This window comes from Saimiri boliviensis, chromosome 21, assembly GCF_048565385.1.
Source record: "Saimiri boliviensis isolate mSaiBol1 chromosome 21, mSaiBol1.pri, whole genome shotgun sequence".
In the NCBI taxonomy this organism is placed as follows: Eukaryota; Metazoa; Chordata; class Mammalia; order Primates; family Cebidae; genus Saimiri; species Saimiri boliviensis.
The window spans coordinates 10,066,826-10,079,670 of NC_133469.1; the positions used below are offsets into that span (position 1 = coordinate 10,066,826).

Consider the following 12,845-nt stretch of genomic DNA (forward strand, 5'->3'; position numbering starts at 1 on the left):
AAACAGGGATAACAGTACTAATCTCGTAAGATTCTTGTGAGGATTACGTGTTAATGCCTGGCAGAGAGCAAGTGCTAAATGACTGTTAGCTGGTATTTGCCCGAGCTTCCTGATAATCTCTGGCAAAGTACACATTGGGGTAAATCAGCAGCACTGAGGAAATGCAGAATGGGATTTTTTTTTTAAGATGGAGTCTCACACTGTCACCCAGGCTGGAGTGCAATGGCGCAATCTTGGCTCACTGCAACCTCGACCTCCCAGGTTCAAGTGATTCTTCTGCCTCAGCCTCTCGAGTAGCTGAGATTACAGGCGTCCACCACCATACCCGGCTAACTTTTTGTATTTTTAGAGATGGGGTTTCACCATGTTGGCCAAGCTGGTCTCCAACTCCTGACCTTGTGATCCACCTGCCTTGGCCTCCCAAAGTGCTGGGACTACAGGTGTGAGCCACAGCACCCAGAATGGGATTTCTATCCCGTAACACTTTGGCCTAGAAGGTCCCATCCTGCCTGTCTGCAGCACACCAACCAACAGAAAGGTTCCAACTGCTGCTGACGTCATCACCATTTTTTTTTTTTTTGAGACGGAGTCTTGCTCTGTCATCCAGGCTGAAGTGCAGAAGTGCAATCTCAGCTCACTGCAACTTCAGCCTCCCGGGTTCAAGAGATTCTCCCACCTCAGCCTCCTGAGTAGCTGCAACTACAGGTGCGCGCCACCATGCCCAGCTAATATTTGCTGGGATTACAGGTATGAGCCACGGCGCCTGGTGCTATGACCACTATTTTTATCTTTAGCTTTGGGGAACTGTGTAGACGGGTGTGGAGTGGAGGGTTCCTCCACACGGCAGCCTTGCCAGGGCCTCCCCTCAGAGAAGGGGCTCACTGGGTGCGTGGACACAGGCAGCACACAGTGGGAAATGGACTTCCTTGGATGGGACAGGTGGCCCTGCCCAATGGCCCATCACCAACCTGTGCTGGACACGGTTTCGGAGGGCTGAAAGACGGCAGTGGAGGAGGATGGTGGGGATGCTGTGGAAGAGCTGGCAGACTCCTTCCCTTCTAGCTCGGCTACAGGCAGCAGCAGGTTGTGGGCCAGGTGGGTGGGGCTGGCAGGGATGCCATTCTCCAGCAGGAACTCGTCCAGGTCCATGTACTCCAGGTGGAAAGATTCGCCATCATATGGGATGGTCTTGTCCCAGATGGGTGGCATAAGGGAGGCTGAGACGGCCATGGTGCTGGCGGCTGCTGCCTCGTCCTCCTCCAGCTTTTCCTTCCCCTTCTCCTTATCTGCAGACACAACATCTGTGATGAGATACCACACAGTAGATTTCTATCCTGTAATGCTTTTGGCTAGAAGGTCCCATCTTTCTAGGCCAAACTTGATCCCAGGAAGTGGGCAGTGAGTCTCACAGGCCTGGCCCATCCTTCTCACAGTCCTGATTCCAACTCATGCATTTCAAGAGCCTGCTCTGTTCTCCAGTTAGAATCTAGCACTTGAACCACGCCCAGCTATTCTCCTTTAGACATGGTATCCCATCCTCATCCATGCCTGGCCTTTCCAGAATGCTCACCACATGCTCTGAGGCCTTAAGTGGTCATAAGGTTAATTTTTAATTTAATTTTTTTTTTTTTTTTTTTTGAGACAGAGTTTCACTCTCGTCACCCAGGCTGGAGTGCAATGGTCCAATTTTGCCTCACTGCAACCTCCGCCTCCCAGGTTCAAGTGATTCTCCTGCCTCAGCCTCCTCAGTAGCAGGATTTCAGGTGCCCACCACCACACCCAGCTATTTTTTATATTTTTAGTAGGTTTCACGATGTCGTCCAGGCTGCTCTCGAACTTTTGAATTCAGGTGATCTACCCGCCTTAGCCTCAAAAATGCTGGGATTACAGGCATGAACCCCTGTGCCTGGCCTATTTTTAAATTTATTTTGAGACAGAGTTTCACTCTTGTTGCTTAGGCTGGTGTGCAATGGTACCATCTCAGCTCACTGCAACCTCTGCCTCCTGGGTTCAAGCCATTCTCCTGTTTCAGCCTCCCGAGTAGCTGGAATTACAGGCGCCTGCCACCATACCTGGCTAATTTTTTGTATTTAATAATTTAGCAGAGATGGAGATTCGCCATGTTAGCCAGGCTGGTCTTGAACACCTGACCTCAGGTGATCCACCTACATCGGCCTCCCAAAGTGCTGGGATTACAGGGGTGAGCCACTGTGCCACGTCTATTTTACTTTATTTTTGAGATGGAGTTTCACTCTGTTGCCCAGGCTGGAGTGCAATGCCACAATCTCGGCTCACCACAACCTCTGCCTCCTGATTTCAGCATGTTGGTCACACTGGTCTCGAACTTCTAACCTCAGGTGGTCCACCCTTCTTGGCCTCCCAAAGTGCTGGGATTACAGGTGTGAGCCACCATGCCCAGCCACAGGGTAATTCAGAATAGTCTGTAGCACTGGCTGGGCGCAGTGGCTCAGGCTTATAATCCCAGCACTTTGGGAGGCTGAGGCGAATGGATCATCTGAGGTTAGGAGTTCAAGACCAGCCTGGCCAACATGGCAAATACAAAAATACAAAATACAAAAATACAAAAATACAGAATTAGCCAGGTGTGGTAGCAGATGCCTGTAATCCCAGGAGGCTGTGGCAGAACTGCCTGAACTCCGAAAGTCAGAGGTTACAGTAAGCAGAGATCACACCATTGCAATCCAGCCTGGGTGACAAGAGCTAAACTCCGCCTCAAAAAAAAAAAAAAAAAAAGAGGGCCGGGCGCGGTGGCTCAAGCCTGTAATCCCAGCACTTTGGGAGGCCGAGGCGGGTGGATCACAAGGTCAAGAAATCGAGACCATCCTGGTCAACATGGTGAAACCCCGTCTCTACTAAAAATACAAAAAATTATCTGGGCATGGTGGCGCGTGCCTGTAATCCCAGCTACTCAGGAGGCTGAGGCAGGAGAATTGCCTGAACCCAGGAGGCGGAGGTTGCGGTGAGCCGAGATCGCGCCATTGCACTCCAGCCTGGGTAACAAGGGCGAAACTCCGTCTCAAAAAAAAAAAAAAAAAAGAAGAAGAAAAGAAAGAAAGAAAGAGGCCAGGTGCAGTGGCTCATGCCTGTAATCCCAGCATTTTGGGAGGCTGAGGGGGGTGGTTCACCTGAGGTCATGAGTTTGAGACCAGCCTGACCAACATGGTGAAACCCCATCTCTACTAAAAATACAAAATTAGCCAGATGTGGTGGTGGGTGCCTGTAATCCCAGCTACTTGGGAGGCCGAGGCAAGAGAATTGCTAGAACCCGAGAAGCTGAGGTTGGAGTGAGCAGAGATCGTGCCATTGCACTCCAGCCTGGGGGACAGAACGAGACTCCTTCTCAAACAAACAAACAAAAAACCAAAAATTAGCTGGGTGTGGTGGAGTGTGCCTGTAATTCCAGCTACGCAGGAGGCTGAAACAAGAGAATTGTTTAAACTTGGGAGGCCAAGGTTGCGGATCGCACCACTGAGCAACAAAGAGCAAATCTTCATCTCAAAAAAAGAAAAAAAAAAAAGAAACAGAATAGGCTGTAGGAGTAGCACCTGCAGGAGAGAGACTACAAGGAGGGAAATGCATTCTCTGACCTTTCCTGAGAGCTTCGCTTAGAAAGGGCTGAGATCTTCCAGCCAAGAACTTTTGTGTTCCCGTCCTGTTCCCTCCAGTTACGCTTTTCCACAGGAACCCAGCCCAGGGAGGAGTCCCAGCTTTGCCATCCACTTGCTGTGTGATGTGGGACCTTAGCCATGTTACTTGACCTCTCTGAACCTTGGTGTCTTCCACTGTACATAGGATAAAGCTGTTTGTTTGGGAAGATTCGAGGTAACATTTGAAAGTGTCTTTACAGCCAGTTTTTGTGGCTCACGCCTGTAATCCCAGCACTTTGGGAGGCCAAGTCGGGTGAATCACCTGAGGTCAGGAGTTTGAGACCAGCCTGACAAACACGGTGAAACCCTGTATCTACTAAAAATACAAAAAATTAGCCAGGCACAGTGGTGCGTCCCTGTAATCCTAGCCACTTGGAAGGCTGAGGAAGTAGAATCACTTGAACCTTGGAGGCAGAGGTTGCAGTGAACCAAGACTGTGCCACCGCACTCCAGCTTGGGCAACAAGAGCAAAACTCCATCTCAAAAAAAAGTGTCTACAGAGTTCCTGGCACATAGCAGGCATTCGTTGTTACTGTGGGCTCACTGGGAGTAGGGACTGATTTATTTCTAGATTTTAAGGGCCCACCAAGGGGTAGGCAGACAGTGGAGTATGGAAAAATATACACAGTACCTACAGAATACTGAACTTGCACACAGATTCACATTAGGTTTATTAGAAAGGGCCTGGAGCTGTCTTTTCAGGACCCTTTCAGAGCAACCATTTCAAGAGACCTTTATCCCTGAATAAGCAGGAAAAAATGAAGGCAGGTTTTCTGGGAGGAGAGGGGTGGATCCGAAGAAGACTGATCCTATTTAAAGCAAAACTAATCAATTAGTGGGGACTAGATCTGCCTCATTGTCTCAGTCACAAAGTTACATGTGTGGATATCCAAGAGAGGGCAATTAAAAAAAGACAAGAGAGAAATGTGACAAGGTTGGAAGGAAATCAAAGTGACAGGAAGGCTAATCAGGGAAGTGGGAGATAAAATCATGACAAGTTCATAATGGGTTTTCAAAATTGAGGGAGACAATTTTGAACTCTGGATTTATAAGTGAAAAGGAGAAATAGAATATGATTAAGTTGGAAATAAACCAGTCATGCATGGACTCCCAGACCAAACAGCAGCTTGTTGGTCCAATAAAAATGAACACACCCACGGAGTTAAGAAGGTGGAGGTTTTGACAAACAACTTGGTCATGGCTTTCTAATACAAATTAATCTGAATGCCTGCAACTGCCTTCTATTACCAGGCTTTGATTTAAAACCAACTGGGAAGTAAGAGAGTCAAGCCTCGGTGAGTTGTGGGCCAGAGGGCCTTCCTGCTCTCCTCACCTAAGATCTGGACTCCCATTCTGTTCAGAAATGAGTGTGACCCATGTTGGGTGGGGTCATTTGGGATCACAGGAGGCAGGAGAAGGGCAGAGAAGATAGAAAAGCAGACATACTGAAGCGCAGGCATCAGTAAGCTGCAGGTTTTGCCTGGCCTAAGCAATGAAGGATATTTTAAATCTGTTTTTGTAAGGTGGAATTTTAAATCGTAAGAGATAAACGACTAGTCCATCACTCACGTCACACAACAGTGGCTGCCAGTGTGATACAGTAGAAAGGGCACCAAACTGAGAGTCATAAGGTCTAGCTTTGTGACTCTGAGGCAGCACCTCCCTGAGCCTCAATTTTCCTCATCTGGGAAGTGGCGAGAATATCCTCTAGGACTGTTCATGAAATAAGATGATATCAACATGCTTCGTGAGCACTCTGCGAATGTCGGGTAGAATTCTTGTTATGGATAGTTATTACCTGGTCATCTCAAACAAGAAACTGCCAGATGTGTACACCTCTCCTGTCTAGCCCCAGATTTGGAACAAAGCATCGTCTCAAAAACAAACAAAAGGGTTTGTGCACATGAGGTCCCAAAGCAGGAGGAGAGAGGCTGGCCTCACCTGATGTGCTGAAGCTATTTATAACTCAACAGTGACAGCCACAGGGATGAGAGCATCAGAACACACCCAGGAAAAGAAGAGAAATGGCATTTTAAAAAGGAAAATCCATTCCCCAGGCCAGACAACTCTCGAACGCCTATCCCTTTCCCAAACTCTGAAATATCTGATGGCTCTTGGAAATGCAAAGGTCTCACACTCAAAGTATACCTCAGTGTACCGACAACCCCACCACAGGCGCCCTCCTGCCACTCCGTGAACCCCATCTCCCAGGGTGAAAAACAAGGCCAGACCTGCTTTCCACATATGCCCCAGGGACCTTCGTGGCCTAGGCAAGAAGATGAAGCTCAGTCCTGCCACTGTGGCCCCAGAGTCTAGGGTCAGCTCGAATCAACCAGGCGAAGGGCCTTGTGGCCTCATCTGACCCTCATCCCTTCCTGTTTGGCCCAAAACTCCCCTCCCAAGGCGCCCCACACACCTTGCCCACACCCCTCCCCCACCCACTCAGTAGCAGCCCCCTCGACAAAAAGCCTCCCGCATGGACCTAGCAGCTGGGGCAACTCACACCCAAAGAGGAAACCAGGTCTCCCCGTGGGAAACGCCATGTACGATGACAATCCGCTACCATAGACCTGTGCTTCCTAAACTTTGATGTACTTAGAAAATAACGGAGGTGTGGTGGGTTGCTCCTTAACATGCAAGACCCCTGTCCGGGCGGCCGCAGATTCGGTGGGGCCCAGGAACCGGCATTTTAAACAGGCATCCCGAGTGACTCCGATGCAGGCGGCCCCGGGGGAGGGGCCCTGAAGCGTCATTTAAGTGATTGCTCCCGATCCCCTTCCGCCTCCTCAAACATCACCACCCGCTCTCCCGCCAGACCCACGGTTTCAGCTCACCCCCTGACCTTCTGTCCCCAGTCCCCTGGCCTCGTCCTCCAGGCTCCTCGTCATCCCGGCCCCATCCCCCTCCGCTGGACTACTGCTCCCTGACCCCCAGCCACCCCGGCCCCGCCCTCACGAGGCCACGCCCCTGCAGAAGCCCCGCCCCCAGGCCCGCGCGGACCACCCCCCCGCCCTCACCGAGGCGCGACTCGCGCGGGGGGTTCTCCATCAGCTTCTTCAGGACCAGGGGGAAGGAGCCCGACAGGCCCCTTTCCCCAGCTGCACGCCCCGGCCCCGGGCCGGGCCCTGCCTGCGGCTCCACAGGCGGCTTCTTTCCGCCGCCCGCGTCGGACATCGTGCCCCGGACTAGGCTCGCGCGCCTGGCTTCCCCTGCCCGCCCCCGAGATGGGCCGGAGCCTTGCGACCCGCTGCAGCTGCCGACACGGGCAGCTACTGCGCAGGCGCCCAACGGCGCCCCCGCCTCCCTCCATCGCTACCCCGCCTGCGGACCGGCTCTGATGCATTAATTATTCATGAGGCCAGACCAGCTTCCCGGGATCGCGGCTCTGGATTGGCCCAGGCTGCGAGAGGGGCAGCCGCAGCTCCTCGGGCTGTGATTGGTCGGGGCAGCCTGGCTAAGCTAGACACGTGCGGGGCCAGGTGAGGACCCCGCGGAGACCCCGCCCCGCCGCCCCCGTGTCCCTTGATTGGCGCCTGGTGGAGTCTATCGTGGGCCTTCCTCCGCGAGGTCCCTTTCTTCTTACTAGTGTCCCTGCTTCACCGCTCTCTTCATAACCTCTGCCCTTCCCGACCACCGCAGCCTCTCCCTCTGATCCCTGTCTCCCAACCTTCCCGACGCGCTACCGAGGCGGGGCGGGGCTCGGAGCGGCAGCTGGCCAGAGGGACCTATCCGAGCTTCCGCTGGCTCGGCGTGGACGTCCCCCGCGGGTCACGTGGAGCCGCAGCCGAGTCTGGTCGCGTGGGGAGGGGGCAGAGGAGGAAGGCGCGGGAACAGCCAATGGAGGGCGGGGGCGGGGCCCGGGGCGGTGCACGAGGCACCGCACGTGTGGGGCTGCGGCGGGGCGGGAGGGTAAGGGAGGGACGGGCGTTTTTGTTCTGGGGATTCTGGCCAGGGTCGCGGGATTGGGACGCAGAGCCCAGCCCGCACTTCTGCTCCCAAGAGACCCAGAGGTTTCCTGAGGGCGGGACCGGGGACGGGGACCTGCCGAGATGTAGGGATGGCCCGAGCAGGCCTGGCCGCCCCAGAACTGGGTGTCGGGTTGCCAGAGGCTCCCGGGTTTCGGTGCGGCGGGCGTGGCTGCCGGATAAACACTAGCGTGGAGGGAGCATTCCTGAGGCCCCATCCTGAGCCAGGGCCCGGGTACATGCTTCCGCCCTCCCACTTACTAGCTTGTGACCTTGGGAAAGTCCGGTTGGTTCACTGGCGCTTGTTTCCTAGGCCATAAAATTAAGAGGTTGGGCTACAGAATCTCTACAGTCCCAAACAGTTGTGAAATTCTGTTCCTTTCTAGGATTCTCCCTTCCTTTACCTGGAAAACAAAAACCTCCTTAACACCAGATACCGATCGCACATTTTGTAGAAGAACCACCACTTGTCTTAAAATATAAATCCTCCTCAGGAGTTCATAGTAATCTGTAAAAATGTAATATGTGGGCCGGGCGCGGTGGCTCAAGCCTGTAATCCCAGCACTTTGGGAGGCCGAGGCGGGTGGATCACGAGGTCAAGAGATCGAGACCATCCTGGTCAACATGGTGAAACCCCGTCTCTACTAAAAATACTAAAAATTAGCTGGGCATGGTGGTGCGTGCCTGTAATCCCAGCTACTCAGGAGGCTGAGGCAGGAGAATTGCCTGAACCCAGGAGGCGGAGGTTGCGGTGAGCCGAGATCGCGCCATTGCACTCCAGTCTGGGTAACAAGAGCAAAACTCCGTCTCAAAAAAAAAAAAAAAAAAAAAAAGTAATATGTGGAGCGGTACACAAATACAAAGTTGCTCCTAAACAGCGCTGAGAACTTTGTACCCCTTTATGGTACAAATCAGACTCTGCTGCAAACCCAGGCAACAGTAGACTCCCGGCTTAACTCCCGGAAGGCAGAGAGCTTGGCTTGTTTATCCAGCATCCGAGCAGCAGCCCACCCCTTCTAGCAGAAGGGGTTAGCGGGTGGCAGAGTGATAGTCCTTGGTTGAGGGGGTAGATGGGTGGTGATCCAGACACCCACAGCCAGCTGAAAGTTGTCAAGCTGATGCAATCAGAATTTTGCTAGGGCTGGACGCAGTGACTTAAGGAGGCTGTAAGCCCAGCCCTTTGGGAGGCCGAGACAGTCGGATTACCTGAGGTCAGGAGTTCGAGACCAGCCCGGCCAATAGGGCAAACACTACTATAAGTACAAAAAGAATTAGCTGGGCAGCTAATTGGTGGGGGCGCTTGTAATCCCAGCCATTCGGGAAGTTGAGGCAGGAAAATAGTTTGGAACCCAAGAGGTGGAGGTTGCAGTGAGCGGAGATAGTGCCACAGCACTCCAGCCTGGGCGACAGAGGGAGACGAGACTCCATCTCAAATAAATAAATAAATAAAGGCCAGGCACAGTAGCTCACGCCTGTAATCCCAGCACTTTGGGAGGCTGAGGCAGGCAGATCAAGAGGTCAGGAGTACAAGACCATCCTGGCCAACATGGTGAAACCCCGTCTCTAAAAAATAAATAAATAGGACTTTGAGTGGTGGTAGGGACATATGATGAGTCTGATTCCACAATTCAAGCTCTCACTGCTACTCTAATTAATTCTCAGTCATTTTCTGAATCTGATGCCTCAATTGCTTTACATCTTCAGGCCTCCTTTTCCTTTTATGTCAAATGTAGTTAGGGCAGGCTCTACCTTATGGGTTTTCTTTTTCTTTTTTTGGTGGGGGGCGGGTGGACGGAGTTTTCCTCTTGTTGACCAGGCTGGAGTGCAATGATTCGATCTCCACTTATGCAACCTCCACCTCCCAGGTTCAAGCGATTCTCCTGCCTCAGCCTCCTGAGCAGCTGGGATTATAGGCATGCACCACCACGCCCCGCTAATTTTTTTGTATTTTTAGTAGAGATGGGGTTTCATTCACCATGATGGCCAGGCTGGTCTCAAACTCCTAACCTCAGGTGATCAACCCACCTCAGCCTCCCAAAGTGCTGGGATTACAAGCATGAGCTACCGCAACTGGCTACCTTATGAGGTTTCTGTGAGCCTATTTGTACAGGTGCACGGTTGCAAACCTTCAACAAATGTAGTTTTCATAATTTTACTAAAACTGGTTGGCATATCTGTTATCCCAGAGGCCAGTATGGTGCTTGTGTCACTCTCTGTAGTGAAAATAGTTAATCGCATACAGAAAATCTGTTGTGTTGTAGAATTGTTAGTGAGAATTCTGTGTGTGGCTAAACTTAAACATCTTTAGGGGAAGCTAAACTAGACAAAGGGCATTCCAAGGAAATTGATTAAAGCAATACAGGGGTTGGGCTCAGTCGCTCACGCCTGTAATCCCAATACTTTGAGAGACCAAGGCAGGCAGATCACCTGAGGTAAGGAGTTTGTGACCAGCCTGGCCACCATGGTGAAACCCTGTCTCTACTAAGAATACAAAAATTAGTGGGTATGGTGGCGAGCGCCTGTAAACCCAGTTAGTTGGGAGGCTGAGGCAGGAGAATCTATTGGCCTAGGAGAAGGAGGTTACAGTGAGCTGAGATCATGCCACTACACTCCAGCCTGGGCAACAGAGCAAGACTCTGTCTCTCTCTCTCTCTCACACACACACACACACACACACACACACAAACACACACACACAAATTATATATATATATATGAAGCTTTTTTAAAAACCTGCTAATTTGGTCATAGGGAGATTTGATGGCTTAGAGTCATGTGTTTGTAGTCTCATGGCTAATATGACATTATTGCTGGGAAGAACAAGCCATTCTCAAAGTATTAGATGATTAATGATAACAGTGGAAGGTTATAACACGTGTTTATGAGAAAGATGGGCTGTAGTAAGAGGAAGTGAAGATTTAGCTTTTCTTTTTTTAGCTATCATTATTCTAAATGAATAATGCCTACTCCACTCATCTCCTAGCCCAGAGCAACTACCCTAACAGGCAAATGATGCTGGTAAGAAGTGAGACCAGCAGGTTAAGCCTCCAGAACTTGGTGTTCATGTGCTGACACTCCCCAGAGAGGGTTTTTCCCCCTGGATAACCAGAGGGTAAATGATGTGTCACAAATACTGCAGGAGCATTGCAAACATGTTCTCTGTCTTGCTTAATTGCAATCTGTGAGGTTAGCTACATTGCCAACTTGCAGCATTAAACAGTGCCATCCTGGAGATGGGAGCCATTATGTTCTCTTCATCCTCAACCACAGCAGCCTCTCTCTACCTTTGTCTCCTATCACTAAAGTGGGAATAATGGGGTGACCTTGCCCAGTCTCTTAGTGGAGGAATAAATGTTGGGAGAAGTAGTTAGCTGATTTCCATAGTTTGTGAGCCCTACAAAGGAGTAAACCCCATAAGAACATGTTACTACCCGATTAAGACTTCAAAGGCTGAGATATTAGAGAGGCTTTTTGGGGGAAAAAAGAGAGAAAAAATAAAGGTATGATGTGGAACAGCGGCCCAGGCTGGGCAACAGAGCAAGACCTCATCTCTACAAACTCTAAAAAATTAGCCTGGTGTGCTCTTTTCAGCAGCATACAAATACTAACATTGGAATGATAAAGAATTTACATGGCGCCTGTGCAAGGATGACATGGAAATTCGTGAAGTGTTCCATTTTTTCAAAGAAAAATTAGGCTGGGTGCAATGGATGGGTGGATCACAAGGTCAGGAGTTCAAGACCAGCCTGGCCAAGATGGTGAAACCCCTTCTCTACTAAGGCTGGACTCGGTGCCTCACACCTGTAATCCCAGCACTTTGGGAGGCCAAGGTGGGCGGATCACAAGATCAGGAGTTTGAGAACATCCTGGCCAATATGGTGAAACCCCATCTCTACTAAAAATACAAAAATTGGCCAGGTGTGGTGGTGTGCACCTATAGTCCCAGCTACTCAGGAGGCTGAGGCAGAAGAAAAATCACTTGAACCCAGGAGGCGGAGGTTGCAGTGAGCCTAGATTGTGCCACTGTACTCCAGCCTGGCAACAGAGCGAGACTCTGTCTTAAAAAAATAATAATAAATAAATATATATATATATATATATATATATATATATATATATACAAAAATTAGTCAGGTACAATGGCAGGCGCCTGTAATGCCAGCTACTCGGAAGGCTCAGGCAGAAGAATCGCTGGAACCCGGGTGGAGGTTGCAGTGAGCCGAGATTGAGCCATTGCACTCCAGCCTGGGCAACAGAGAGAGACTCCATCTCAAAAAAGAAAAATTAGCTGGATGGTGGTGCACCTGTAGTCCCAGCTACTCAGGAGGCTGCGGTGGGAGGATCACTTGAGCCCAGGAGATCAAGGCTGCAGTGAGCCATGATTGTGCCACTGCACTCCAGCCTGGGTGACAGAGAGAGACCCTGTCTCAAAAACAAGCAAAAACCAAACAAAACCACAGTGGTTTCTTTAGGGAAGTGGGGGTCATGGGGCAGCAATGACTTTGTGAGCAAGGGAGGCAGACCTGGGGGAGTCCCTCCTCAGTTGCTGAACAAGCCACATGGCCATGGGCAAGTGACTTCTGTCTAAGCCTCAGTTATTTTCCTTTTGGAAACAGAGATGGATATGCCTGCTTCACAGAACAGTTGGGAGGATTACCTGTGATGAGCAATGCCAAGTGCCTGCCTGGCATGGTGTAGTGTGGAGTAGGTAGGTGCCCACCCCTCCCTTTTCATTGAAGCTGTGTTGGGTCAGGAGTAGAATTATACTGTGTGTGAGGACAAGGCTGTGGGCCTGAGTGCGCCCACAAGACAAGATTGGATGTGAAATGTCCATTTTCCAGAGTTGGACTGGCTTTACATTCTACTTATGACTGTTTCAGAAACCTGCTAATCAGCCCAAGTTAAAAACTTTGTTCAGGTCTGGGCACGGTGGCTCACTCCTGTAATCCCAGCACTTTGGGAGGCTGAGGCAGGCGGATCATGAGGTTAGATGTTCGCAACCAGCCTGACCAACATGGTGAAATCCTGTCTCTACTAAAAAAATTAGCCAGGTGTGGTAATGCTTGACTGTAATCCCAGCTACTTGGGAGGCTGAGGCAGGAGAACCCCTTGAACCTGGGAGGCAGAAGTTTTGGTGAGCCAAAATTACACCATTGCACTCCAGCCTGAGCAACAAGAGTGAAACTCCATCTCACACAAACAAACAAACTTT

General features: G+C 50.7%; 1 protein-coding gene and 1 non-coding gene across 7 annotated transcripts in view; one reads left to right on the forward strand and one right to left on the reverse strand.

Annotated features, from left to right (window-relative positions):
• TEF (TEF transcription factor, PAR bZIP family member) overlaps positions 1-12,845 on the reverse strand; it is a 33,764-nt gene that overhangs the window by 11,956 nt on the left and 8,963 nt on the right. Inside the window, exons 1-2 of one of the 6 annotated variants that reach the window (XM_003932831.4) lie at positions 6,686-6,955; positions 969-1,301 (exon numbers count right to left, since the gene is read on the reverse strand). In XM_003932831.4, coding sequence (XP_003932880.1) covers positions 969-1,301; positions 6,686-6,842 — 490 coding nt within the window. In that variant the 5' untranslated portion in view covers positions 6,843-6,955. Of the gene's footprint in view, positions 1-968; positions 1,302-6,510; positions 6,583-6,685; positions 6,956-12,845 lie in introns of those variants that run through there. The other 5 variants (XM_010343411.3, XM_010343414.3, XM_010343413.3 and 2 more) reach the window with 5 other exon arrangements.
• LOC120361517 (U6 spliceosomal RNA) lies at positions 11,210-11,316 on the forward strand. Its single transcript, XR_005577700.1, has one exon. It is a non-coding gene; the product is annotated as a U6 spliceosomal RNA (small nuclear RNA).